Source organism: Protopterus annectens, chromosome 3.part0 (genome assembly GCF_019279795.1).
Source record: "Protopterus annectens isolate FY-2018-M chromosome 3.part0, PAN1.0, whole genome shotgun sequence".
Classification (NCBI taxonomy): Eukaryota; Metazoa; Chordata; order Ceratodontiformes; family Protopteridae; genus Protopterus; species Protopterus annectens.
The window spans coordinates 1333998394-1334026357 of NC_056731.1; the positions used below are offsets into that span (position 1 = coordinate 1333998394).

General features: G+C 36.5%; 1 protein-coding gene across 1 annotated transcript in view; it reads right to left on the bottom strand.

Annotated features, from left to right (window-relative positions):
- Positions 1-27964, bottom strand: part of LOC122797063 (meprin A subunit beta-like) — a 577824-nt gene that overhangs the window by 355809 nt on the left and 194051 nt on the right. The window contains exon 4 of the mRNA XM_044065839.1: positions 15539-15757. Coding sequence (XP_043921774.1) covers positions 15539-15757 — 219 coding nt within the window. The remainder of the gene's footprint in view (positions 1-15538; positions 15758-27964) is intronic.

The window sequence follows — 27964 nt, forward strand, 5'->3', positions numbered from 1 at the left end:
GACAATGAACAGAATAAACTCAGTCTTACTAAAGCTTATCTGTAATAGAAGGCTCACAAAGACAATACTTCATTATGCATAGCAGCCAGAGAATGCTGGAATGTTTGGGAAAACAGAACTAAAACTTGTAGAGAAGCTAATGCCACAATATATCGGCCATACCTGCTATAGTACAAAGAATGTAATCTTTATAATAAACAACTATTTAAAATGTAATAGTACTACAATTAAACATTTACTGGAACTTCCTCATCTTAATTTAATTATGTTTCTGAATTTTAAATAAAACATCAGATAAACAGCTCAGAATATGGGGCTTAAGCAAGTGCTAAAGACCAGTCACACTGTGTACCTCAAGTTTCATAAACTGAATAGTTATGCATATAAAATTTTACTCTAGTTCTACTGCTGTAATTGTAATTCTCAGATGTATTTACCTTATTTATTACTGTACAGCAGTATGTTAAACTTATATAACAATGTTGAGCAGCTAAAGTGGTAGACAGCTCTAACCCAGTATCTAAAGGGAAAAATATAATAGAAATACAAATTTTAAGTATGACTACTGAACATGAAAGTACTTGTAAAGTATGTGCACCAACATGTGGATGTGTAGCATGAGTCTCTGTGCAGTCACAAGGAACTGCTCGTTTGAGCACTGATGCAGCACTATTCACTTTGATATATTTTGCTTGCATGTAAATCTAAGAACAGCACAACACTGTGGAATGGGCTACAGAGCTCTGTTGTATACATCAGTTCTGGGTTATTACCATTATTAGCCAACATAGTAGTGTGCAGCTTAGCTTATATTCAACTGTTATAAACACAAGCATAAGGCAAGGCTGTTAGGGGAGCTAGCCCATAGGGATTCTATGATTCAAATTACATTTTAGAGAAAACCACAATGTGCATATAGTACAGCTAGAACATGCATTGTACATATTGCATACACTGCATGCCTGTCATTCAGGGCATGTAGGATCAAGCCTGCCTTTATATCCACATATCCTTATGATGCAACCAATTACAGCATGCTTAGAGGCACAAATGCAGCTATATGAATGAAGACTGTAACACTAAGCATTAAATATTTTCCTGCACATAAAATCTGTCAGTGTTATTACTAACTGAAGGCATTCTAAGATGTTATAGGATAGACTGTTCTCTTTATAATACACAATCCACGTGTTTTCCTGTAGTCAACCGTTGATGCAGCTCTTCTGATTTCTGCATTTCACTATTGAAATAACTGAAATGAATGTATGCAGGTCTGCCTGTCATTCACAAATGTTCAGCATGCCACTAACAGTGGAGTTTGAAGGAAGATTCCTACAATCACCACTTTCCAAAAGTCTGTTTTCTCAATGAAAACATTTTAATACTGACAACATATGTGAAGAAATTAAACACTGTTATTTGTGCTAGCATGTCTAGTTGAGTTTTTGTACATAATTTTAGGTTAACCCGTGTATTAAATGCCAGCATGACTAGCTATGATATTATAAATAAGTTCTTACATGTTGATTTATAATCTGTTTGTACAGCATGTTTTAAGGACTTAAAAAGTGTCCTTTTGCATTTCTATCTGCGCATGTTTGTGAAGAGAGATTCTAAAGACAAACTGTCTTAGAATCAGCTGATCAGCAGATGATGTCATTGGAATGTTGACAATTGCTAAGTGTTACTTTCAGAAGCTGAAAGCAGTAAAGAACTTTTTGAAAACAGCTGTTAATTTTAAAAATATGAAATGAAAATTAAAACTGGAACAGTTGGCAGTGAAATTAGTTGTCAGTAGTTGTTGTCAGTTACACTTGTCAGTTGTTCACAGAAGTACTGCTCAGTGGATACCCAAAAAAGGAATTGCCAAGATCTCTAAGCCTGCCTTTGCTCTGTTGTACTAATATAGTTTAGATCAGGGACAGTGTTCTTTAGTCAGAAAGGAAAATTATAGCTAATCAGTTAGGTCAGTTAGAGGTTTTTTCAATGTTGGATTTTTATCCTACAGTGTCGATTTCATTTTCCTGGTGATTGAGCTTTGTTTGTTAATTGGAAGTTATTGTTTTATATTTTTAATCATTTTGCTCAATATTAAATATTTTTATTAACTTACATTGTGGCTGATCAACCAGCATTTTAATATTTAATTTTCATAATTGGCCACCCCTTTGGAAGGGCATGAAGACACTCTGATTGGTGGCAGCATTACCATATTATTTTGGGGAAGGGACGCAGCTGGAAATCTGTGTCAGGCTTTCCCAGAAGTGTTTGGATATGTGAGATTTAACTTAAGTGTGAGTGTATTAGAGGTCTTAAACTGGGAGACATTGTTCTGAAGTGTTTACTACGGAGTTACATTAGGGGTGGACAGACGTCTACAGTCCAGTCCCAGGCTGTAGAGCATGTTCCTATTGTGCTCCTAGGAGAAAATTGTGAAATATTACTCCCGTTTAAGTGACAGTCTCACATTGAAGTCAGTAGTGAGATTTGAAGCTCCTTAGTTATTGACCCAGGATCGTAAGGGAAGTCACATTATTTGGTGAGAGTTTAGTGGGATATTATCTGGATATCACACCATACATTATGACATTTGACATTTTAGTGTTACAGGCTTTCTCAGCTGTCCTTCTACAAGGTAGCTTTTGACATTTTTCTGTTGTAGGCTATCTGCCTCACTTCTTACTTTGCATAATGACATTTGACTTTCTGTGCTACTGAATACTTCATTTCTCATTCTGTATGTTAACATTTGGCATTTACTGTTGCAGGCTATTTCAACTCCTATTCTGCATGCTTGCATTTGACACTTTGGTGCTACAGACTGCCTCACTTCCTACTTTGCTAGAGCACATGTTGTTTATTTTCATCGTCTCTGGTACAAGCCCAGTTCAAGTAACTGCACATAATATGAATTCTTTTGCGGAAAAAATTAACCACATCACTTTTCTGTTTCAATAAAGGCAATGCCAGCATTATTATTTTATTACACACTCCAGCATCTGTTTATGATGTTGGTAGGTGACTGTGGTATTAAAGATATAGAACACTGTTGGAGTAGCCTAAGCTATCTGTGTCCTGCACCTTGCCGCTGTCCAATGTTCAAGACTTTGGGGCATCTTCCACACATTCTGTCTGAAGCTGGAGAGGAGCTACATACATAGGCAGAGCCCAAATCTCTTCAGAATGTTTTTGCCATCAAAGGACTGCAAATCTCATTGGAGCTTTTTGCCACTGAAAGGCCCATTAGAAATGCTGGTCAGCTAGTTTTCTTTTAGTGATAGGCAGATTAGTTCCTTGTGGTGAAGAACTTCCACTAATTTAATTGGGTTTGTCTGACTAAACATGTTTGTTATGAAACTGAATATTCTTGGGACTGCCACTGTTTTTTCCTAAGATAGTTTGTGTAAAGGCTTATGTGAACTTTAAAAGAAAAAGTTAAACATTTGACAGAATTGTTCTACAGGTTGTGGGTTTGTGTATTTGGGAGAGCATATTGTGCTTGAAGGGGACTGTCAGTGGTTACTTACCTCAGTACCATTAGTTCTCTACTTTATGTTTTATTGGGGTCCCCTTCAAAACATCTAAAACCCATAACATCTAATTTCATAACATTGAGACCAGAACATCTAAAACCCATAACATTGAATTTAATAACATCTAAGAGTACAAATCACATGAAAATAACATCGCCATCCACATATAATGACACCAAACTGCCAAACACACTTTTTACTCCATTTCTGCAGGGGGGGGGCTTGGTACAATGGGGTTAGGAAATTAACTTTTTCCCACTGTAGTGCGATCTTGGAGTTGGGGGGTAGTGGAGTCCCCCACATGGGAGGTGCAGGGGGGCTTGCCCCCCCGCAGAAACATAGTAAAAAGTGTGTTTGGTAGTTTGGTGTTGTTATATATTTTCTTGTGATTTGTAGTGTTAGATGTTATGAAATTCGATGTTATGGGTTTTAGATGTTTTGGGTTTTAGATGTTCTGGTCTCAATGTTATGAAATTAGATGTTATGGGTTTTAGATGTTTCAAAGTAGACACATTTTATGGACTCGTTTAGGCTCCTCCATCCACCTTTGAAGTCACTTTCCTGGCTTATCTATGGAGCAGCTACCAGTCTTTACAGTTTTACTTTCCTCTGTCTGCAAGAAGAAGAATATTAAGTATTTGGTATCAGGACAGCTCCAGTTGTGCCTCAGTCACTGGTGGGTGTCTTTTCTGTGGCTGATCTGGGTTCCTCAGACCTCTCATCTTTTTTCCCACTGCCCCTCTCATGTTACATCTACAACCACCAAGGACTGGGGGATAACCATCTCCTCTGTGGCTTAGGGGATGTCCTTGGTGATAAAGGATAACCACTATTGATGGTCTCAGGGGAAGTAGTCTGTGAAGGTTCTTCAATCAGCAGGAATAGGGATCTTGAATGTGGGATGAGTATGCCATTTATGGGTCAATCAGTTTCCAGTAAGTTCCACAAGAAAGATGAGCATAGTCAAAAAATACTGCCTTCTACCATTTCTATTTCCATGGACAGGGAATATTTGCTTGGATTTGCTAAGGCACTCTACTTTTGTATTTTCCTTGCAAACCTCTTCTTTAGCAACAGAATAAAAAGATTTCCTGCTGTTTCTGACTAAGATTTTTCCCCAGGCATTGAGGCACTGAAGAGGAAGGAGATAATTTAGAAATGTCTTCTTAATCTCAACAGTCTGTTTCTGAGACAGTTGGAATCCCTCCCACTGTTCCAGAGGGTTCCTTCTTGCCTGTGTTTCCTTATTTTTTTCTCCTGCTGCATCAGATACTTGTCTAGTGAGTAATAGAACCAGTGCCCCACTCCCCTGTCAATTGGGCAAAGTCTTTTTAAGGAGTTTTCTGGTATTAAAGAAGAAAGGCTCCTGAAGGCTTGTGCTGGATCTTTCCTTTCTAAATATTTTTGTTAAGATTGCAAAGTTCAAAATGCTTCCTCTTCATTCCCTTTTACTTCAGATCAGTTTTCTAATTTTCATTGTAGAGCTAGTCTTAAAAGATGCTTATCATCACATTTCCATTGACAAGCTGTTTAGATTTTTTTAAGATTTTCTATGTTTGCCTTATATTATCATTTTTTTTTGTCTTAGCCTTTACACTTTTAATTACTCCAAGGTTATCCACAGTGTCTTAATCTAGTAATTACTTATTGCAGAGTTAAAAGCATTCACATCTTTCCATATTTGGATCATTGCTTTAATGCTCAGACTTCCTCCATCTAGCAAACATCTTTAACAACTGTTCAGAATCTGTTAGTCAAAATATTCTTTTATCCCATCTCACAGAATTGTATTCTGAAATATCTGATAGATTCTGGTCTGAGAAGAACCTGTCTTCCTCCAGACCATGTATCTGCAAGGAAATATCTTAGGATATTGGGGTACATGGCACTGACAATTCTCATGCTTCTCCTGAACAGACTCCACATGAGAAAATGTAATGGTACCTTAGGTCAGTCTGGACTTAGCTTCTTCACCCATTATCTTTTCCAATGTCTGTTTTGGGATTTGTAAAAAGGAAGATCCCCTGGTGGGTAGGCTTTTGCATCCACATCTACCATTCTCTCCTCTACCCCCCAAGTCTGCCACTGCAGATGGTTTAGACCCAGTGAGCAGCATGGTCTCCAAAGCAGTAAAAATGCAAGGTCTGTAGAACTCACAAGACAAACAAAAGCACATAAATTTCAGAGATATGCTGTTGGTGATGAACACTTTGAAAGCCTTAAATCAGTTGTGATCCCCAGGATCTCACACAGACAGCAACATAATGATGATGTATATAAACAAACAGAGGGATATCAGATTGTACCTGCCTTGCAGACCTACTGTGATAGCCTGGAAGATAGAAATTCAGTTCAGTTTGACTCATCAGGCTAAATACTTTTCATAAGAGCAAGACTCAATTGCAGACAAACAAAGCAGGGCAATGACAATGACCCGTGAATGGAAACATCATCCTGAGGTCATCCAAGAATTGATTAATATGTGGAAAACACCTTAAGAAGATCTGTTTGCCTCCTTTCAGAACAACGTAAGTAAATTAACTTCCAGGACTCACTGGAAACCAGTCTGAAAGACAGATGTCTTCTCATTCCCATGGGTGGGAATGTTCCTTTATGCTATTCCACCTTTTCCACTGACATCCAGGGTTCTTCTAAAGATCCAAGCGAACTCTCCAGACATTGTGGTGGTGATTCCCTTTTGGGCCAGGCAACAGTAGTTCTTCCTTCTTTTCTGTCTGGCTAATGATAATTAACACAGGTTTCCCCACAGACTGGATTTGCTCACACAAGGCAGGGGTTGTTTGATTCACCCCAGCCTGAAAACTCTTCAACTCACTGCCTGGATGGTAAGATTTTGATATCCTTTAGGCATCACATTTCTGAGGATGGGCAACAAGCACTAAAACAGACAAGAATGCTACTAGAAAATCATATTTGCACAAGTAGAAATGATTTTCTAGTTGGCACCAGTCCAAGAATCATGACTCTCTTCATACCTGTCTGCCTTTGGTTCTTGATTATTTGTGTGAATTACTATTCTCTTGCCTTTAGTACTCCTCTGTCAAAGTTCATTTATCAACCATTTCTGTGTGTCAGTCCTTAGAATCCCCCCTTTCTAACCAGTCTTAAAGTAGAGAGCTTTTGAAAGGGGTGTTGCATATGTATCCAGATAGGAAACATGTGGCTCCTCTTTAGGATCTTAAATTTGTGCTTGAAAAACTTACTCTGCCTCCATCTGAGCCACCTCATCAGGCTGAACTGAAATTCTTAACAAGGAAAAATGTTTTACTCATTCATTTAATTTCTACTGGGAAATATATGAGTTACGCACAATTATGGTGACTCAAACCTACTTCATTTTTCACAAGAAAAGGGTTTCTTTGAGAACTAATCCTTTTTTGTGCCTCTAATGTTCTCAGAGTTTACTTTAAGCCATTCTATTAATCTTCCTATCTTCTTTTCTAAGCCCCAAAACAAGGGAGAAGACAATCTTTTCACTGTAGCCATCCACAGGTAGCTATAATATTGCCTAGACAAAACTCAAGCGTGTCTGTCTCCTATGAAGGGATGAGGAAAGGACAACCATTGGCAAAGTAGCCTATTTCAAGATTGCTATTTCCTACCACTGTCTTTTATTATACTCATAATAAGCCACTCCCAGGCAGGGTTAGGGACAATTCCCAAGGACTTTGGTGGCTTTCTGGGAAGGGATGAAGGCTAGATGTACTCTAGTGACAACTAGGTCTTCTGTACATAACTATTCCATTTCCAGGTCCAAAACAGGTTTTACTGGGGCTGTTTTCTAGGGGATCTTAGAGTCATAATAATTTATTGTTTTCCTCCCTTCTTAGTTTCTTAATGTTTGATTTACCCAAATAACGTAAGTTACTGCAGCAGTGATTTTACTTATCATTTATTTATTTATCCTTTGTGTTGACTAGATTACTCCCACTAAGCTAGTAGCTTCTTTTCAGGGGAGATTTAAGGTGGTATTTGTTCTATTAGAGGAAATGTGTCCGGGGCATCAAGGAACTTTCCCTACTCATTGGGAGAGTTCTTGTTCAGTTTCTAGTGCAGAGGCAGTTAGGAGAACAGCACTCAAAGAGACCCAAGATGGCGAATAGCACAGAGTCAAATGTTGGTGCAGTGTTTGAAGCTTTACAAGATTCTGAAGAGCTGTTTCAGCAGAATTTGTTTGTTTCATCAGAAGAAAACATTCAAAACAATAATGAATATGTTATTATAACTCTTCAGTTGGCAGGGTTTTGAGGTGATATTGTGGGTGAATTGTTGTTGCATAGCAAGACATGGAAAATATGTTTTATGGAATGAAATTATGGACAAAATTCAATTGGAGGAATCAGAGTTATTTTCAAAGATGATTGGCAAACAAAGAAATCATATGCAAGGACTGTTAAAGTAACTACGGGGAGAGTGATGAGAGATGAACAGAGGAAAGAATTCTCAACAATCAAAGAAAATGTATGGTGATAATTCAGAACAAAGAAGAAAAAGAAATGGACAAGTATGACATCAGAGATAATTTAATGGTCCCATTGGGCGTGAAGGCACAGGAGAGAAGATCTTTTACTCTTATTCATAATCAGGCATTTTCTGACATTATTTTTGAGACTGGTTCTACTCTGGAAAGTTATTCGGGGGAGGATGAGAAGAAAAAGTACTGTAATCCATGACATTTTTATGTTGTTAAAACATTTCACAAAGAAATGAAAAAAAATACACACTCAATTTCAAACTGAATTTGAAAAAGGGACTGTAAAGAGACATTTAAGCAAACTGTGTAAAGAAGTTATGGACATTAGCAAAGTCTCTGAGAACAGAGGATTACAGACTGGGGTGGGACTGTCACATTGTACTGAAAATGGAAAAAGGAAAATCAATGTTCATAGCCCTAGTATGATAAATGTAGAAGGTAACAGAAGTGTTGCAAAATATTAGGGACAACTGAAAATGTTTTTTTCCCTGTTGAAAAGATGATCATTTGTTAAGTAACTGTAATAAGAGGAAATGCTATATTTGTGAGGAAACAGGTCATGCTGGAAAAAGTGTGAATTGAAATGTTATAAATATAACAAAATTGGGCATTTATTGATGGAATGTAATCTAGAGAAAAAGGATAAAAAATTGAGGGCAGTATACTATGCAAAGAAAAAGTCCCAATAAAAAAGTAGAGAAGCACAATCAGGGTAAAAATAAAAATAAGGATAAAGAGAAAAAATGTAATAGAATATAATATACAAGACTTCTCTGAAATAAGTGATGAGGAAAATATAAATTGGAAAACATTGAAAGGTAAAAATAATTTGATTGGCAAAAGTGTAAGAGACAGAAAAAGGAAGTTTAAAGGGATAAGTGTACAAGAGAAAAAGAAAGGAAAAGTATAATGTAAATGAGATAAACACTTTGCATTTATGTAATTCTGGTAAGCTACAACAGAGACATAATGAAAACTTTACAATGATTTCAGTAAATGTAAATAATATCAAAATATTAGCAGAAGGTTAGTCATCATAAATTGGCGTAGTAAGTATGATGTTGATGTACTAATACTGGAAAATATAAGATTTTTGACACAAGAAGAGAGATTACAAAGAAAGAAACTTTGGGGAGGAGGTACAATATGAAACCTGGAAAAGCAAGTATATTTTGCCATAGTTGTACTTTGTAGAAAGTCAGTGAAAATACTGAACATAACATTGGCAATGATGGGAAGATTAACTGATATGGATCTTAGATGGCATAATCAGGTATATAGAATTATAGTATCGTGTGCCTATGTTACAAGTAAAGAAAGGGAAAATTAATTTCAAAATTTTTTCGATTATGTAGTAATTAATATGAATATAATATTAACAGGAAATTTTAATTGTGATTTGAGAGGAAAAAAGAAGAAGCGAGGATGTGCTTTAAAGAAAATATTTCGAAGTTTTAAAACGTGGCAATTTAAAGATTTGGAATAATAATTTAACAGCCTTTTTCAGATCACCCTACCGTAGGGACAGAAAATACAAGAAGAGTATATCATATTGGGAAAAAATAAAGAGAATAAATGATAAATTAAGGGATGAATATGTGTTTATGCAAATATTACATTTCCAACAGAGTGTGTTATAAAAACTGGTATGAGAGGTGGCTAGCTTTGAAAGAAAAAATATAAAGCATATTTTTAGAATGGCAGTCAGATAAGAGAAGAGTGGAAAAAATAAATTATAAAACAATGTGTATGAATGTTTAATTAATTTATTATTGTTGTAATGCCCTTTCTCTAATAATTCCTTAAAACATTTGTTTTTTCTATAGGCTATTTTAGGCTTGTCCTCCAGTAGTTTTTTTCAGTTGGACATCTAAAGAAAGAACAAGCCATTTTGGTCAGAAAATCTCAAGAATCATGACAAATTTATGGCAACATTCCAACAGATTCTTTAAAATACCAAAGAAAGACTCATGGAATTTTTTGAATATATTAATGTTTCCACTTCCTTTTTAAAGTTTTCATATTCCTATAATGTTGAATTTATAGTGTTTGCAGATGTAGAATTACATAAAGATTATAAAAGGGAGTGCTTTGTTTCAAATATTCATAGAAAGTCTACTTTATTCCAGCAGCTACCTCCACTTACAAAGCTGTCATCTGAAATTTCAGAAAAAATATGTGGTCAAAGGCCAGCTGGTGAGGCTAGCCTAGATGGTATCAGATGATGCTGTGCTTATTGTCGAGTGTGATAAGCTGTTGGATATGTTTATAAAGCAAGGTTACTCTTCTGAATTTTTATCAGAAATTAGTACTGAGGTAGTGGGTAAGAGGCATAGTGGTATTTATTACCCTTTGTTATCTAAGCCTCAATCAATGGAAATGGAGCAGGTTAGTGAGTCCTTTATTACATCTAGAACAGTTATAATGATGATTTTAGTAAATCCTTTATAACAACCTTTTCTGCAGATACTTGTAGCATAGTGACTTGTATTTTTGAAAACTGGTTTGTTTTTTCTTTGTATGTCCAACTGAAAAAAATTATTGGAGGACAAGCCTAAAACAGTCTATAGAAAAACAAATGTTTTAAGGAATTGTTAGAGAAAGGGCATTACAATAATAAGAAAGGGATTAAACAGGGTACGTTTAAATGTTGGCATTATGGGCAGTGCAGTTCTATTATAGTTGGAGAGTCGTTTTGCATCAATGGACAATATTTTAATTCCTAGGGGTACTATAATTGTGACTCTAGTTGGGTAGTTTATGTAGCATGCTGTAACTCCTGTCGTGCTTTTTATATACAAAACACTTCCAGAAAATTAAGAGATAGAATTTACGTGCATGAGCTAGAAGTTAAAAAGTGTAAAGTTACCAATGCCCTATATAGACATGTTCAAAATATTCCAACACATAAATTCCAGTTTAGGGTTACTGAGCAGGTCAAAAGGGACCCTAGGGGCTATGGTATTAAAGAATATTTGTTGGTGAGAGAGCTAATGTGGCAACTGAATTTAAATGCTATGGTGGCCCTGGGTCTAAATGTGGCTTGCTCTATTAGATCAAGTCTTAAACTTAAAAGCCTACAAGGTTGAACTATAAGTGTTTTATCTACTTTTATTATTTTATTAAAAATGTTTTTAGGTATTCACATCATGAATATAAGCATATGACTTGTCTGGTTAGTTGTTAATTTATGTATTTTTTAACAAACAATTTATTGTTTATAATATTTCTATTTAATTAGGTGTGTTTAAGTAAAGTCATGTGACTTGATGAGCTGTATATAAGTGGATTTGTATTAATTAATGGCAGTTCTGAAGAAGTCCCATTTGGGATGAAAGCACTTAACTGTCCTTGTTTTGTATAAAGTGTGACTCCAGGAATTGTTCTTTCTGGCATTTGCTACATATATCAGCTAATAGTTGGTTTGTGTCTTGTACAGTCTTTTGTTTCAATAGTTAATGAGAGAAATGAAGGATGACAGATGAGAGGTAACAAGATCTCAGTAAAAAAAAATATGAATATTGTTGTAAATCATGTAAAGAAAATGTTTCAAGATAGAAAGTACAAAAAATAAAGAACGGCATGTTAAAAACTGACAGAACAAGAAAATTAGCAACTATAAAATCAGATTCCCTTATGCTAATTCAATAAAGTACTTAGACATGTTAATTTACAGCCAGTTACAGGATCAGATGGAATAGGATATCAATTTCAAAAGAATTTTATGGATTTGCAGAAAAATATTTCTTAAAATTTATGAATGAGTAGTTAAATGAAGGTTTTATGTATAAAAATTTATTCAGTGATACACTAAAAATTGTATGGCAAAATTAAGATAAAATAAAATAGAAAACTGGTGATTTATAGTATTGAACAATACAGATTATAAGATTTTTTCTGAAAATAATGCAGAAGAAAATGGAAAATAAAATGAAAATTATTATCGAAGACAATATATATAGTTTAGCAGGAAAAGGATGTCAGGAATTATTATTCATAGTAAGGGATGTTGTGGATGATATTATAAATGGGTTCCTATTAGGTGACCAAAGATGCATTTTGGTCAAACTTGAAAAGATGAAAAGGCAAAATGACGAAGAGGTATTTAAAAGAATTCTTTCCCTGGGAAAGAAATCACTTGGCCACATCCATTACTTTGCCATTTTTGTCATTGTAGTATGATCTCGGAGTTGGTATACTTGGTAGGGGATGTGTGGGGGGAAAAGTCCCCCATTTTATAAGTGTTTTTTTTATTTAACAGCGATTTTTTTTTCCCTTGGAAAAAAATCGCTGTTCTAAGTATTCGAGTTTGTAAGCTTTCACTTACATGGGGTCGATAAATCATCATTCACTTTTCTAAGCATTTGATGATTTAATATAGACCCTTATAAACAGGACCAATGAGAACAAGATCATGATAGGCTATTTATTTAAAGCTTTTGCTATAGTGCAATATGAACTTTTGTGGACAATTATGGAAGCATATAACATTGGTAAGAAAATTAAATGTATGTTTTTCTGCATATAATAAAAAATAAAATAAGAATTTCAGTGAGTGGATGGTTAAGCAAATAAATAGATATAAAGATTGGCATACATCAGGGATGTCTTATGAGTAGTATATTATTTGCATTACATATGAATGTATTAGAGATGTAAATTTACAGACGAAAGATGTGATGTATATTACTAATAAAGGGATAAAATGGATAAAAATTTAGTCATGTTTACTTATGCAGATGATATGCAAGAAACAATGTGTGGATGAAAAAAGTTATATATTATATACATCAATGCTTAAATAAAATAGGCATGAATTTATATAAAGAAAAAAGTAAAGGAGTATCTTTGTCAATGAAAGAAACCTCTCTGTTATGAATAAGATTTGTGGTAAAATATAAAGAGGAACAATGGAATAGGATACTAGATGAAATAAAGAAGCATTGCCGTATTTGGAAAACATATAAACTATCATTTAATAAAAATATTTATTTGATTAATTCAGTTATACTGGGAAGAATGAAATATTTAGCTAGTATCTACATGTTTCTAATAATATATGAGAACTGTTATTAATGAATGAATGATGGTTAATTAATGAGTGTATTTTATTAGTTGAAAGGTAAATGGATAGGCATTTAAATGTACTGAGTTTCATTTTATTGTTGCTCTGATGTTGTCCATTAAGGACAAAAGTGCTTAACAATAAATGCTACCTGTTGACTAATGATCTATGAAAAAGAAATACTACAAGCGTTTTCTTCTTTTATATGGGGTTGAATATTGAATTCATCGAAGAGAGGAGTCTTATACATGGACAAGGGAGATGGAGATTAAGGAGTAATAAACCCGATTTTTATGCTGCTTATTTAAAAATTGTAAACAGTTTTGTTTTGGATAAATGATACAAATGAAAATTTAGTAGTAAATTTACTAAAGTACAACTATAAACAGTATTGAGAGTTGTTAAAAATTTCAAAAGAGGAAAAGCATGTTTAAATGAGGTAAAGAGATGTCCTCAAGAAAAAAAAATATTTTGTGGAAAATAAAAATTGATGAAATAAAAAAATGAGAGGAAAGTGGGGTATAAAAATATCACAGTATATATTATTATGTTAATCCTTGGGCTAACCTAGCAAATGAAAACGTTAAAGCTGTAAAAGTACAAAAAGCATGGTGTAATAAGCAAGTAGAATGTCAGGATATTTTATAAAGATTAGTGATCAATAAACTACCAGTAAAGGGAATTACACCATATAAAAAAATCAGTGAAAGAGTTTGTATATATTGTGGTAAGAAGAAACTACAGAACATGTTTTCTTACAATGTATAAGGGTTGCAAAATTGTGGAAAAAATTTGTGTAAAGAAAATTTCTTTGAAAATCTAAAGGAAGTAAATGATGTAAATATGGATATGATTATGTATGGATATTATAGCCATACAAATAAGGAATATGGTAGTAAATAGATACAATGTTATTTTATGCTGTGTGGACTATTTGGCATGCAAGACTAAATTAAATTATGTTTAATGGCATATGGAGACAGCAGTAATTTTAAGAAAAATCAGAAGGTGATTTTGGAAAAAGAAGAAGGGTTCCAATAAGATAACAATGGTTTAAATTAATAATGAACAGCAAAGCATCTATGATTGTATGACAATAACAGAAAGGAAGTGAACTTTTAAAATAAAGAACCCTTACTCTTTTTGATAGGTGCTGTGTCTTTTACATCCTCCTAAGCTACCACCAACTTAGGCAGAAGGGGCTTCAGTTTAATGCCTCATCTACAGGATGACACACTCTCAGGAATGCAGCACCACCATAATTCTGCACTGCAGTGTAAGCAATCCATGTATCTGGTATGAGAATAGAATCTCCAGCCTTCTGCACCAAAAATGAATGTGCTACACGTTGCACCACTGAAACTGATCTATGTGTTGAACATAGTACAGTTGTGTAAGTAAACTTTTCATAACAGTTAATGTTCTAATAGATGACCATTGGAGTAGCTACCCTCCCTTCCTCCATTCCCCTTTATTTTACATGTTTTTGTCTTTTATTTTGCCAGGGTGTGGATGTATATGGCCTTGTGTATATAGTTTACAGATGGTTTTGTTTCCTAGCATTATTTTTTTCTGGGCTCTTGCCTCATGTTAGTGTAGGCAAAAAGTCTCTAAAGAGATTTTTTTCTCTAACTGTAATCTTTTGGTGCTCCTCACAAGTTCAAGATAGTTAACGTGTATGGAGGGTACCCAAAAACATTAAAAAGCTGGCTGGTGGCAAGGAGGAGGACCCAAATAGCTTAAGCTAGAGCAACAATGATCTATTACAACATCTACTGTTATGGTAAGTATCCTTATGCAACTGCACTTTTTAATTAATTTTGTTTTTCCTTTTTTTCAAATAGAACTTTGCCTTCTCACTTCTTATCTAGCACCTTTAGCCTGGAATTTGGTTACTTCTGCCCTGTAACACACTTAGCATTTCTTCATGCTAGGCAATAAAGACACTCATTGACCACTCAAATGACTAAGAATTTCAAACATTAAAAATAAATTTGAGGCTTCCTTCAGTACATTATATATAAATTTAATATGAGCAGTGTAATGAAGAAGCATTTGATCCCCTGCTCTTTTTTTTCACCCGCAGATATTAATGTAAACATGTTATGTGTCTTTGTGTGTCACATGTCATGACAATTCCTTCTTAATAAACTCAGGGTTGATGGTGATGTACTATGATACTGTCACTACTAATTGTTAGGCTGGTAATATTGACTTGACCTTTCCATGAAATGTTCATTCTTTTCCTTTACAAGAGACAACAAGACTAATCATGACCTCCTTGCGGAAGTGACATCACATGCTGACATACAAGATGAACAATATGATGTATTAGCTCTCAACCAAATGAAACAGGAGTGGTGATAGTTTGATATTTTAAGTTCTAATATGTTTCTGATGCAAACTTTATTGGCATAAAGATGAATTAAATCTAAATAAACCTACTGCAATTATATAGTCGATTCAGTTTCTGAAGATCGTAATCACTGAAATCAAAACGTTGTCCAATCACATCTGTGAACTCTAATATGTTGGTGACTATTGTTGGTTCTGATCCTTTCTGGAAAGAATATTTTTCATAGTGCATCAAAGAAGTGTAATCATACGGCACATTGAGAGAATCTGTCTCGATGTCATCATATTTGAGGAAGTTGTGTTCTCTTCCTATGACGTGAAGGAAAAAATATATAGTAGTGACTATATTCTAGTGCAAGGTCTGTATATGTGCATTTGTATATATCTATGTCTATACCTGGGTACATATATATTAACATCACAAAGAACTGCTTAACTAACATTTGAATATTTGCAGGAAACCTTACCCAGACAAGTTACACCAGTGATAAGATATTGCATATTAACATATAAAATGGTGTTGAAAGAAGAAAGGCAGAATACGGAACAAGAGGGACATGCCAGATATGCACATCTACAGCAATATGAATAAATGTTATAAATATACCAGCATTAATGTTCTAATTTATAAATCACTAAACAGACTTTTTTTATGCATACAGTAAAATAGCCCAACCATGAGATTCACAAAAGCATAAATGCACACAGTCAACAAATAAAACAATATAAGTAGTCACATATATAGCCATTGTTTAGCTTAAGGCAAAGAAATAGATTACTAATCAACATTTTTGCAGTCTAATTTACTTTGTCGAATTTCAAATGCTAACTATAGCACCAATAAGCATAAACAGTAGATAATCAGTAACAAATAAACTAACTGGATGCCACAGACCTGCAGTTATTTCTACTGCATTATGACTATGAAGAAATAATAACAATTCCTGCATTTTCTGAACCCCCTATTCCAACCCATGCTACTCTCTACTGCATCACATCATACTACAGAAATAGAGGAGGATGACCCCCTATCTCAAGCCATGCCACTCTCTACTGCATCACATCATACTACAGAAATAGAGGAGGATGACCCCCTATCCCAAGCCATGCCACTCCCTACTGCATCACATCATACTACAGAAATAGAGGAGGATAACCCGCTATCCCAAGCCATGCTACTCCCTACTGCATCACATCATACTACAGAAATAGAGGAGGATAACCCCCTATCCCAACCCATGCTACTCTCTACTGCATCACATCATACTACAGAAATAGAGGAGCATAACCCCCTATTCCAAGCCATACCACTCTCTACTGCATCACATCATACTACAGAAATAGAGGAGGATGACCCCCTATCCCAAGCCATGCCACTCTCTACTGCATCACATCATACTGCAGAAATAGAGGAGGATAACCCCCTATCCCAAGCCATGCCACTCTCTACTGCATCACATCATACTGCAGAAATAGAGGAGGATAACCCCTATCCCAACCCATGCTACTCTCTACTGCATCACATCATACTACAGAAATAGAGGAGGATGACCCCCTATCTCATGCCATGCCACTCCCTACTGCATCACATCATACTACAGAAATAGAGGAGGATAACCCCCTATCCCAAGCCATGCTGCTCTGTACTGCATTACATCATACTACAAAAACAGAGAAGGATGACCCCCTATCCCAAGCCATGCTGCTCTCTATTGCATCACATCATACTACAAAAACAGAGAAGGATGACCCCCTATCCCAAGCCATGCTGCTCTCCATTGCATCACATCATACTACAGAAATAGAGAAGGATGACCCCCAATCCCAAGCCATGCTGCTCTGTACTGCATTACATCTTACTACAAAAACAGAATAGGATGACCCCCTATTCCAAGCCATGCTGCTCTGTACTGCATTACATCATACTACAGAAATAGAGGAGGATGACCCCTTATCCCAAGCCATGTTGTTCTATACTGCATCAAATCATATTACAGAAACAGAGAAGGATGACCCCCTATCCCAACCCATGCTGCTCTGTACTGCATTACATCATACTACAAAAACAGAGAAGGATGACCCCCTATCCCAAGCCATGCTGCTCTCTATTGCATCACATCATACTACAGAAATAGAGAAGGATGACCCCCTATCCCAAGCCATGCTTCTCTCTATTGCATCACATCATACTACAGAAATAGAGAAGGATGACCCCCTATCCCAAGCCATGCTGCTCTGTACTGCATTACATCTTACTACAAAAACAGAATAGGATGACCCCCTATCCCAAGCCATGCTGCTCTGTACTGCATTACATCTTACTACAGAAATAGAGGAGGATGACCCCTTATCCCAAGCCATGTTGTTCTCTACTGCATCAAATTATATTACAGAAATAGAGGAGGATGGCCCCTATCCCAAGCCATGTTGTTCTATACTGCATCAAATCATATTACAGAAATAGAGGAGGATGGCCCCTATCCCAAGCCATGTTGTTCTATACTGCATCAAATCATATTACAGAAATAGAGGAGGATGGCCCCTATCCCAAGCCATACCACTCTCTACTGCATCACATCATACTACAGAAATAGAGGAGGATGGTCCCTTATCCAAAGCCATGCTGTTCTCTACTGCATCACATCATATTACAAAAATAGAGGAGGATGACTCCCTATCCTAAGCCATACCACTCTCTACTGCATCACATCATATTACAAAAATAGAGGAGGATGACCCCCTATCCCAAGCCATACCACTCTCTACTGCATCACATCATATTACAAAAATAGAGGAGGATGACTCCCTATCCCAAGCCATACCACTCTCTACTGCATCACGTCATACTGCAGAAATAGAGGATGACTCCTGGTACATAAACTATTTTCGAGGCAAGCTGCCTGTAGGTATGCTGAGCTGTGATATCTGCAACACCATTCCAATTGTTTGTTAACTGACAAATTTTATCTGTAATTTTCCTTTTCACTATTGTAGGCCTAACATTATTATCCTTTTCAGTATATGAGGATCGAACACTTCCAGGAAGTGATAATGTTTCAATAGCTCTATGGATATTTATTAAACCTACAGTTATGAAGAGATGCAAGATACAACTTTCTTTGTAAACAGGCAGCTCATATATGCTGCAGGCACTATGGTTTTCTATACCATGTTCCATAACTGGCTGCTTTTTAGGAAGAACCCCAATATGTGCTCTGGTTCATTTACTGCCTTTCTCTGTTTAACACATGAGCTACAATCCCCTGTGGTGAGTTCATAGTGAAATGGGGACACCAGGCCACCTTATTTGTCTCCTGGGAAACTGAAGGCAATGCAAGAAACAACAGTTAGAGCCAGATATGGAATAACTGACTGATTCAAGATTGGGAAAGTACTAAGATAAACCTATATATATGTCATCCTACTTATTCAATTCATATGGTGTTAAGTATGTCATGCAAAATTTAGGTCAGATAAATCAGATGCTGGAATCAGATGTTGGAATCAGAATTGCTTTGAGAAATATTACTAACTTCAGATATGCAGATGATACCCTGTTATGGCAGAAAGTGAGGAAGACCTGAAGAGACAGTTGAAGAAGGTGAAAGTAGTGGGGGCAGTGATAGATTTTTTTTCCTGGGCTTAAAGATCTCTACAGATGATGATTGCAGTTACAAAATTAAAAGATGCATGCTTTTTGAAAGAAAAGTTATGGTAAATCTGAGTATGATTTAAAGAGTAAATATTCTGATTTCAGGCACTCCTACTGTGTACAAAGAGAGCATCTGGGAAAGAAAAAAAAATTTTAAGCTTGTTTCCTGCCTTTCCTGTAAGTGGACTGTTTGTAGGCTTCTGAGCCCCCAAGCCTTTCTGTGTTGGAGGGAAGCCTTCTAGCTTATTTATTTTCTTAGAACTAGCCAGTTTTCTAGTTTCAGCACTCACATCTGTTTCTTGGAACTCAGCACTTGTTCAGAACTCGTTGTAAGCACTAAATAAGCTGCAAATTATTATAGCACTCAACTTTCCTCACTTGTCTAGAAGAAAGCAGTTTTTAGTACTTAATAAATAAGCACCTATCCAGGCATGTCTAAGGGTCAGCTCCCGGTGATTTCTCCTGTCAACCTGATGAATCTGGGCATCTTGGGTCAAAGCAGCAATTGCCTCATGTACACACAAAACCCTCTCCTCCTACCATCCAACACTACAACCTGTGAGAGATGCACTTATACAGCCAAACTGGAAGCAAAGCTCTCTTCACCCAAAGCCAAAGTGGAAGCAAAGCTCTCTTCACCCAAAACTGGACTAGACAGTCAAGAGGAGAAGGTAAACACTTGCACCACACCACAGTCATCACATATTCCCTCAAAACCTACACCACCAAAACACATGCATAGAAACACAAAACACACACCTACATTTGCGGAGGCTCTCAATAAAAACTTGCCCAAGCATCAGGGACCTCCAAAGCAGAAACGCAAGCAAACTCCACCCCCCCAACACAACACAAATGACACATAGCCCACAAACTCAGTGTGCCACTCAACCACAGCCCATAAGGATAACAACATGCCCAACACTCTAGTCATAGGTGACTCTATAGTCAGGCACACTGATGTTCCACTCACCAGGCTAAACAAGGAGAAAGTTACTGTCAGCTGCCTGTCAGGTGCCAGGGTCCGCCACATAATGCACGCACTCAGGTCACTCCACAACAAGTACAAATATGACACTGTCATTGTCCATGTTGGTGTGAATGACCTGAGACGTACTCCCTGGACTACATGAAAAGAGACATGGAGGAGCTCTCCGATCTTGTAGCCCAGGCAGGTATGACCCTAGCCCTGAGTAGCATCCTGCCATCACCCAGAATGATATCACAGTACAAGGACAAAATGATTGACTTCAACAATTGGCTAAGCTTCTGGTATCATTCTAAGGGGATCCAGTATTTGTCTGCCTGGGACGACATGATCGATAGACCACGATGCTTTGCCAGAGATGGCCTGCACCTGTCACCCTTGGGATTGCGGATACTGGCAAAGGCTCTTGCCACCCCTATAGTGGATTTTTTAGGCAACGTTCAAATGACAAATTCACCACTGTAACAGGTACAAGCAAGCAAAATCTGAGGGTAATACTTACTACTCAATGCTAGAAGTCTAAACCTCAAAATGCACTCCTTAAAATGGAGAACATTGACATCTGTGCAGTGACAGAGGCCTGGTTCAAAGCTCCAGAGAGCACCCCATGTGTTACCAGGCTATAATTCATACCACACCTATTGGCCACCTAACCTGGAACAAAGCACTAAAGGTGAAGGCGTGTCCATATTCATTAAGGATATCCACACCTCCAGGCTAGCTGCACAGCATAATGCATCCGAGATTATCCAAGTGCAACTAAATCTGGGCAAGACTGCAATCCAAATTGTAGCTTGTTACAGACCCCCCACCATGCCCCAGGATTCCCACTCCTCATTTCTTGATACACTGGAAAGTATTAGGGTACAACTCAACACCCTAATAATGGGTGATTTCAACTACCCCACCATTAACTGGGAAAACTACTCATGTACCAAATCTTTTGCTCAACGTTTTCTGGAATTCATAAATTCCAACGCCTTGGATCAACTTATTCACATCCCCATCAGGGGCAGTAATATCCTAGACCTGGTCATTACCAAAATGGGCAACTGGTGTTCCACACCAGAGGTCAATTCCTCATTGGTCAGATCCGACCACAAGCTAATCACCCTAGACATCCACATCCCACCCCCACCCCCAATTAGGGAAGCCACCATAAAAAACTTCTCCAAAGCCAACTTCACACTTCTTAAGACAGAAGTGGCAAACTTCATGACACCCATGCAGATGGACAATAGAGGTATGACTGCTGAATCCTACACAAATGCACTTTATAAGAAATTACATGAGTGCATGGATCGTGCTATCCCTAATAGAACCAAGATGCTATCCTCCAAAAAAAGGAAGCCAATCTGGTGGTCCTCTGCCATAAACAAACTCTACAACAGAAGAAAGAAACTGTTGCAAAAAAAGAGTAAAATCTCATGACTGGAGGAACTCCCTGGTCAACCTCAGTTAGAAGCTGAGTTCCCTCATAAAATCCTCCAAAGCTAGTTACGAAAACAAAATTGCCACTGACTCTAAAGACAACCACAAAGCATTCTATAGCTATGTCAAGAATCTCAATGGCAACACTCAGATCTGCTCTGAGTTACAGCACAATGGCACTAAATATACAGAACCAACTGATATTGCCAACATCCTGGCAGACAGGTTCAGTGTTAACTTTACCCCCCTCTCAGCCCCTAGAGGGCCCATCTCTATACTGGAAGAATGCAAAGTTCCTGTAATCACGGCAACACAGGTAAAAAACACACTCTCCAAAGCCAAGAATACAACATCCATGGGACCTGAAAATATCCCAGGCTGCATTCTACATGAACTACAGAATGAACTGGCACCCTACCTAAGTACCATGTTCAATCATAACTTCACCTCAGGCTTTGTGCCCACTGAATGGCGCACCGTGACGGTTATCTCATTGTACAAAGGGGGAGCCATGATGGACCCAGGAAACTACCGCCCCATTAGCCTGACGAGCCTGGTCTGCAAGGCCATGGAACGTATCATCATGGAACTCATAAACAAAGACATTGGTAATCTCCAAACTCTGGACCCTACCCAGTTCAGGTTTGTAAAAGGCAGATCATGTCTCCTAAACCTGATTGACTTCTTTGAAGAAGTCACCAAAGCCATAGATGAGGGTAAGGTGGTTCACACAGCTTATCTAGATCTCCCCAATGCTTTCAACATCATCCCCCACTCTGGAATTATAGATAAGTTCACTAAACTAGGTATAAATCCCTATGTCACAAGATGGGTTACCAAATGGCTCATGGACAGAACCCACACTGTGAAAGTAGCAGACTCCAAATCCGACTTTAGACCAGTGACAAGTGGAGTACCAAAGGGTTCAGTCCTAGGTCCTCTCCTGTTTGGTATCTACTTCTCTGAAGTACAGGCTAACACAGAAGGTCTTTGGCTAACAAAGTTTGCAGATGACTGCAAACTAGGAGCCATAACTGAAACTCCTAATGATGTGGACATACTGCAAAAGGGCCTCAACGAGACAGATGCCTGGTGTCAAAGCCATGGCCTGATGCTCAGTGCCAAAAAGTGTATTGTCATCCCCTTTGGTAAAAACTCTGTACCCATGAACTACCAAAATACAGGTTCACTGTGGAGAACCAAATGAGGGTCCAGACCAGGACGTGATTCGAAAAGTTTATTCACCAAAAACACCCACAAACGCTTTACACACAAAATACGTTTTTGGAAGTCTTCTTCAGAAGGCAAAACACCAAATGATATAGTAATGCACTTAAATAGATGTGTGAAGATCAATTATCCAATAGATTCATTGTCAATAAACAATTCAATTAAAAAAATTCAATTAAAAAAACAATCAAATAATTTAAAGTTAAAAATGTTAAACATTCAACCCTATTTGGTGGCAGCTATCCATATTATTTTTATATATAAATACCATGAATTATGTAAATATAAAGTTATAACATCATGCATTTTACATTGTAAAAGAATATTATTGTAAAATATGTTAATTAAAAAGTATAGATAATAAAACAGTTGTACAAACAGTTAAAAAACACCTTATAGGGTCATTTCAACAAAATGTATTCCTATGCTGCCATCTAGTGGCAATTTATAATTTTGCACTCCTCAATTTTAATACAGGAACTATAGATAACATATCATTAAGACCAGGACTTTTGGTGGCTTCCAATATAATCTGCCAAAATAACTCTCTGTATTCAAGTTTCGTTTCCCACATACCTTCCCTAACTTCTTTGGGAACCACTTCTATTACAAAGAAACTGAAGGAAGCTTGTGAACAAGTTAATGTATGTCGAAAAAGTGCATTATTCATATTCTCCTTTTTAATTTCATAATAATGTTCACAAATTCTTAATTTTAGCTTCCTCTCAGTTTTCCCTACATAGAAAGACCCACAAATAGAACAAAGAGCTAGATACACCACACCGTTAGTGTTACAATTAGAAAAGGTATTGCCCTTAATATGTTTATTCCTACTGGGTATGTGTATACTAGAACAATTGGAAACATAGGGACATTCGGAACATGAACCACATTTAAAGGTCCCCACCTTTCTGGATGAGCATCCAACTCTAGAACCACCCCCAAACTCAAAAGTCTCTTGAAATTCGTATCCCTTCTATATATAAATCTTAGTGGTTGGCTGTGAATTTCGTTTAGTTCAGATATTTGTTTGAAACGGTCCCAAACCCTGGTGACCGTTTGTTTAATGTAACCTGAATCACCTGTATAATCCATTATATATGCATCATCCCAACTATTAATAGAAGTATTGACATTAATGTTGGGACTAGGTACATCATCACAACCTAAAATAGGGGCAAACCTCTCCTTCCTACCTGCCAACACTTCGTTGGTGACATCACAGATCAAGTTTTCAGGGTAACATCTACCCCTAAACATTTGTGTAACAAAATCACAATCTTTTGCAAATTCATTGTCTTGTGAGGTCATACGACTTATTCTTACTAACTGCCCTTTAAGTAAATTTTTTTTTGAAAGAACGGATGACCACTACTAAAATGAAGGTACGAATTGGAAAAATTTTTTTCCTAAAAACTTTTGAGGAAAAGGAATGATCTAATTTGGTCAAAGAAATGTCCAAATAGATCAATTCCTGACAGTTAAGGTTGTACGTAAAATCCAAAAATTCTGTGGTTCCTCTGAGGTATGTGAGAAATTCAAACAATCTTTCTTGAGAATCATTCCAAAAATACAAATGTCACCAAGAAAGCATTTGTAAAAACACCAACAACTAGAAAACTCACAGTTAATGACAAATAATTTCTCCCACCAGGACAAAACAATATTAGCGTAAGTGGGGGCACATTTTGCCCCCATGATAACCCCTCTTTCCTGTTTAAAAAACTCTCCTTCAAAGTACATAAAATTGTTCTTAAGTACTGTTTCCATTAGTAGTTGGCAGGTCCTAAAGTCATTAGAAGTAAATTTACCACTGTCTCTCATGCTTTCTTCAAGCCATAATAGTGCTGTATCATGGGGTATAGAACCAAATAAATCTACGATGTCTAAAGTTACAAACAATATATTGGGATTAAAAAATTCAGATTTCACCTGCCTAAGAAAATCCCAAGAATCTTTCAAAACAGTACTTCCCTCATTTGAAAGAGTTTTTAACTTAACATCCACATACTTAGCTAGAGGGGTAGTAATAGACCCCTCGGAAGAAACTATTAGTCTTAATGGTGGATCCGAAGAATCCTTGTGGACCTTCAGAATACCAAATACTGAGGGTGTCCTGGGATTTTTGTTGAACAAAAAATTGTAAATATCCAAATCAATAGAACCTTCTAACAGCAAATCGTTTAAAAGAATATTAATCTTAGAATGAGCTATATTCACTTCATTTATAGAAGCTTTGGAATATTTAAAACCATTAGATAACATTTCTTTCATTTTAGATTCATATAAAATATAATCCATAAGCACTGTTCCACCCCCTTTATCCGGTTGCATAATTCTTACAGCTCTATTATTGATTAATTCATTCAATAAAAGTTCCTCATCATTCGAAAGGTTGGAATTTACCCTATGAGTGTTAACAGTGTTTCTAATTTCCCTTTCCAATATTGTTTCAAATTCCTGAGCTGTGGATGTAGGGGGGGATTAAAAGTACTTTTTTTCTTAAAAACTGGTTGTATACGTGTAGAATTAGAACCTGCAAAAATCAAGGCCAAATTCTTCTTTCTTAGAAATAATTTCATATCAACAATGGCCTTAGGAATACTCACTACAAGACAAGACATCTACAACAACTGGAAAGGCCACATAAATACCTCACAAAGAGGATTACTTGCATCAAACAGACGCCCTACGCAGACCGTCTCAAAAAACTCCAGCTTTACTCCATCGCCTACTCAGAGGCGATCTCTGCCTAACATACAAAGCTATGTCAAACCCAGAGCTGTTGGACATGCTCTACTTGAAGAAATCCCAATCCCTCTGAGCTACACGCCCTAGGGACCTAAACCTTGTCACCACAATAAACAGAACATGCTGGAGGGATAGATTCCTGTCCCATAGACTTCCCATACTCTGGAACAGACTACCTATATATGTCAAACAGAGCTCCTCATTAGCACTCTTCAAGAAAAATCTTGATGATTGGATGGGAAATAGGAAATCCACCCCAGGGATCACTTCTGTGGCTCTGCTCAAAAGGGGCAGAGGAAAATAATTTTCTTGGGTGGCAAAAGCCAGGGTACCTTTTTGGCTCGGCTTATAAAGGCCCTAGGGCTAATAGCCTAGTACCTACCTATGAACCTACCTAATAACCTATAAAGATGTTTCATTGTTAACAAAGGTCTGCATAGTCAAAGCTTTGTCTTTTCTAATAGTAATATATGGCCCAGTGACATGTAAAAAAAGAATGTGTTCATGTCTTGTCAGTGTTGTAAGCTGCTTGCTACAAAGTAACATGCAGCTTGCTACAGTTAGATTGCAGCATGTTTGCAAAGAGTGCTGAATAACTTCAGTCATAACTGCAATTATAGTATCATTGTTCATTTATAAAGCCACAGTGTTCTCCTGGCTTTATAAATAAATTCTGGTTTTGCACTACATCAAAATAGCACCTGACAATCATGCCTCCTAACAGTGTGCACATGGGGCAGCAGCTTTCTTTGACTCCACTCTAGTTACATCTCTGGCTATAAGCGATAAACTATTAGTAATGCTATATACTGGAAATTCAATACTTTTGAATGTGTGATGTTTGTTGGAGAAAACGTTGGTGAGTTCTGTGAAGTGCAAAAATGTTGAATCAGTCAGAATTTAAGGAAATAAATGCAGACAGTTCACTGGGACCAGTCAACCAAACTAGAGTGAGGAAATGCCAACAATGCCGCAGAAGTATGATATGGTCATTAGATCATATGGAATGAGGAAGACTTATGAAGACATGATCCTCAACCATATTTTTTCCCTAGAGAATTGAAATTAGAACTTAGTACAGATGAGGAGAAGGAATTGTTTACATTTTATCTGGATTTTTGAGCATTTGTAAACTGGATAGAATACAGGATGCAGTACACAGTGAGATCTGACAGCAATTCTTAATTTAGGCAAAAATTATGTTGCTTTTGAATTGACTCCAACACTGAACAAAACTGTCTATTAAGAAGCAAAATTATAAACATGAGCAAACTATAAAATTGAAAACCTGAACTAAAGAGAAAAATAAATATATTTATTCAGCTTCATTATCCCATAACTGAACATGAACATGTTAAACAGGAATTAATGTCAATTTGTGACTCCATGGATTACATTAAGAAAATTATGGAATCTGGCCAGATATGAGCTGGGAGTAGGAATAGAACTTCTTTATGTGTTAAAAACTATCTTGTACTGCATCTATCTGGTCAAACTGTAGGGAGACACTACAAAGGAGAGTAGTATTGCTAAAAGTGAATTCATCCTCAAGTTTTGGTGAGTACCTTTACAAGGTAGATCATTTTTTTTCCAAAAATCTCACCAAGATGACGCTAATATGTAGACTGTATTTTATATAGCATGTATCATGCACAGAAATAGGTTAAAAAATAAAAAAATAGCTGGGTGCACAAGACCCAAGATAAAAAAAGTGCTCAATCCTGATATTTGTACTTGTGCCAGGACTGCAAAAAATGATAGTGTAGAATCCTCAAGATAGGGAAACATACAATGCAGCTAGGCCAGGCTCAGGGGGAGGATGCCCCCCCCCCAAAAAAAAATAACAAAAACTGGTAGTCCTAAAAGAGCCATAAACATGATAGAGTGGACTATTAAGAGTAATAAAGAAATTATATATTGTTACTATTATGCAAGAAGCTCAGAATTTCCAGACAGAATATATGCAAAATGATTAACAGAGAAACTAGAAGAAAGAAAATTACTTGCACAGGAAAAACTGTCAAAAGTTTCAAATGCAAAGTTGTATTGATTACTGCAATGTATTTATGAATAATATTATATAGACCAAGAAACCCTGGGCTGTTTGGAAAAAGAAGTGACTGAGGAAATGTAAAAATATAAAGAACAAAATCTACATATCTTTGAAAGAAGTAAAAAAGAAATATGGACATGGAAAAGAAATAGAGATCTGATATGGTTCAATGTTTACACAAAGGAAAAAGCCAAATTAATCTATACAAAAAAGAAGCCCCAAAGAAACTGGAAGAGAAATACAGACAAAGGCATCCAGATATGGAAAATTTCACAATACAAAAAAAATAAGATTACAAAGATGGAACATAGAACAGAAGCTTAGTATAGAAGTTAAAAAATAGAAGCTGATTTAATGGAATAGTTGCACAGTGAAGGATTTAGTGTAGAAAGTCTAAGACAGGTTATATCA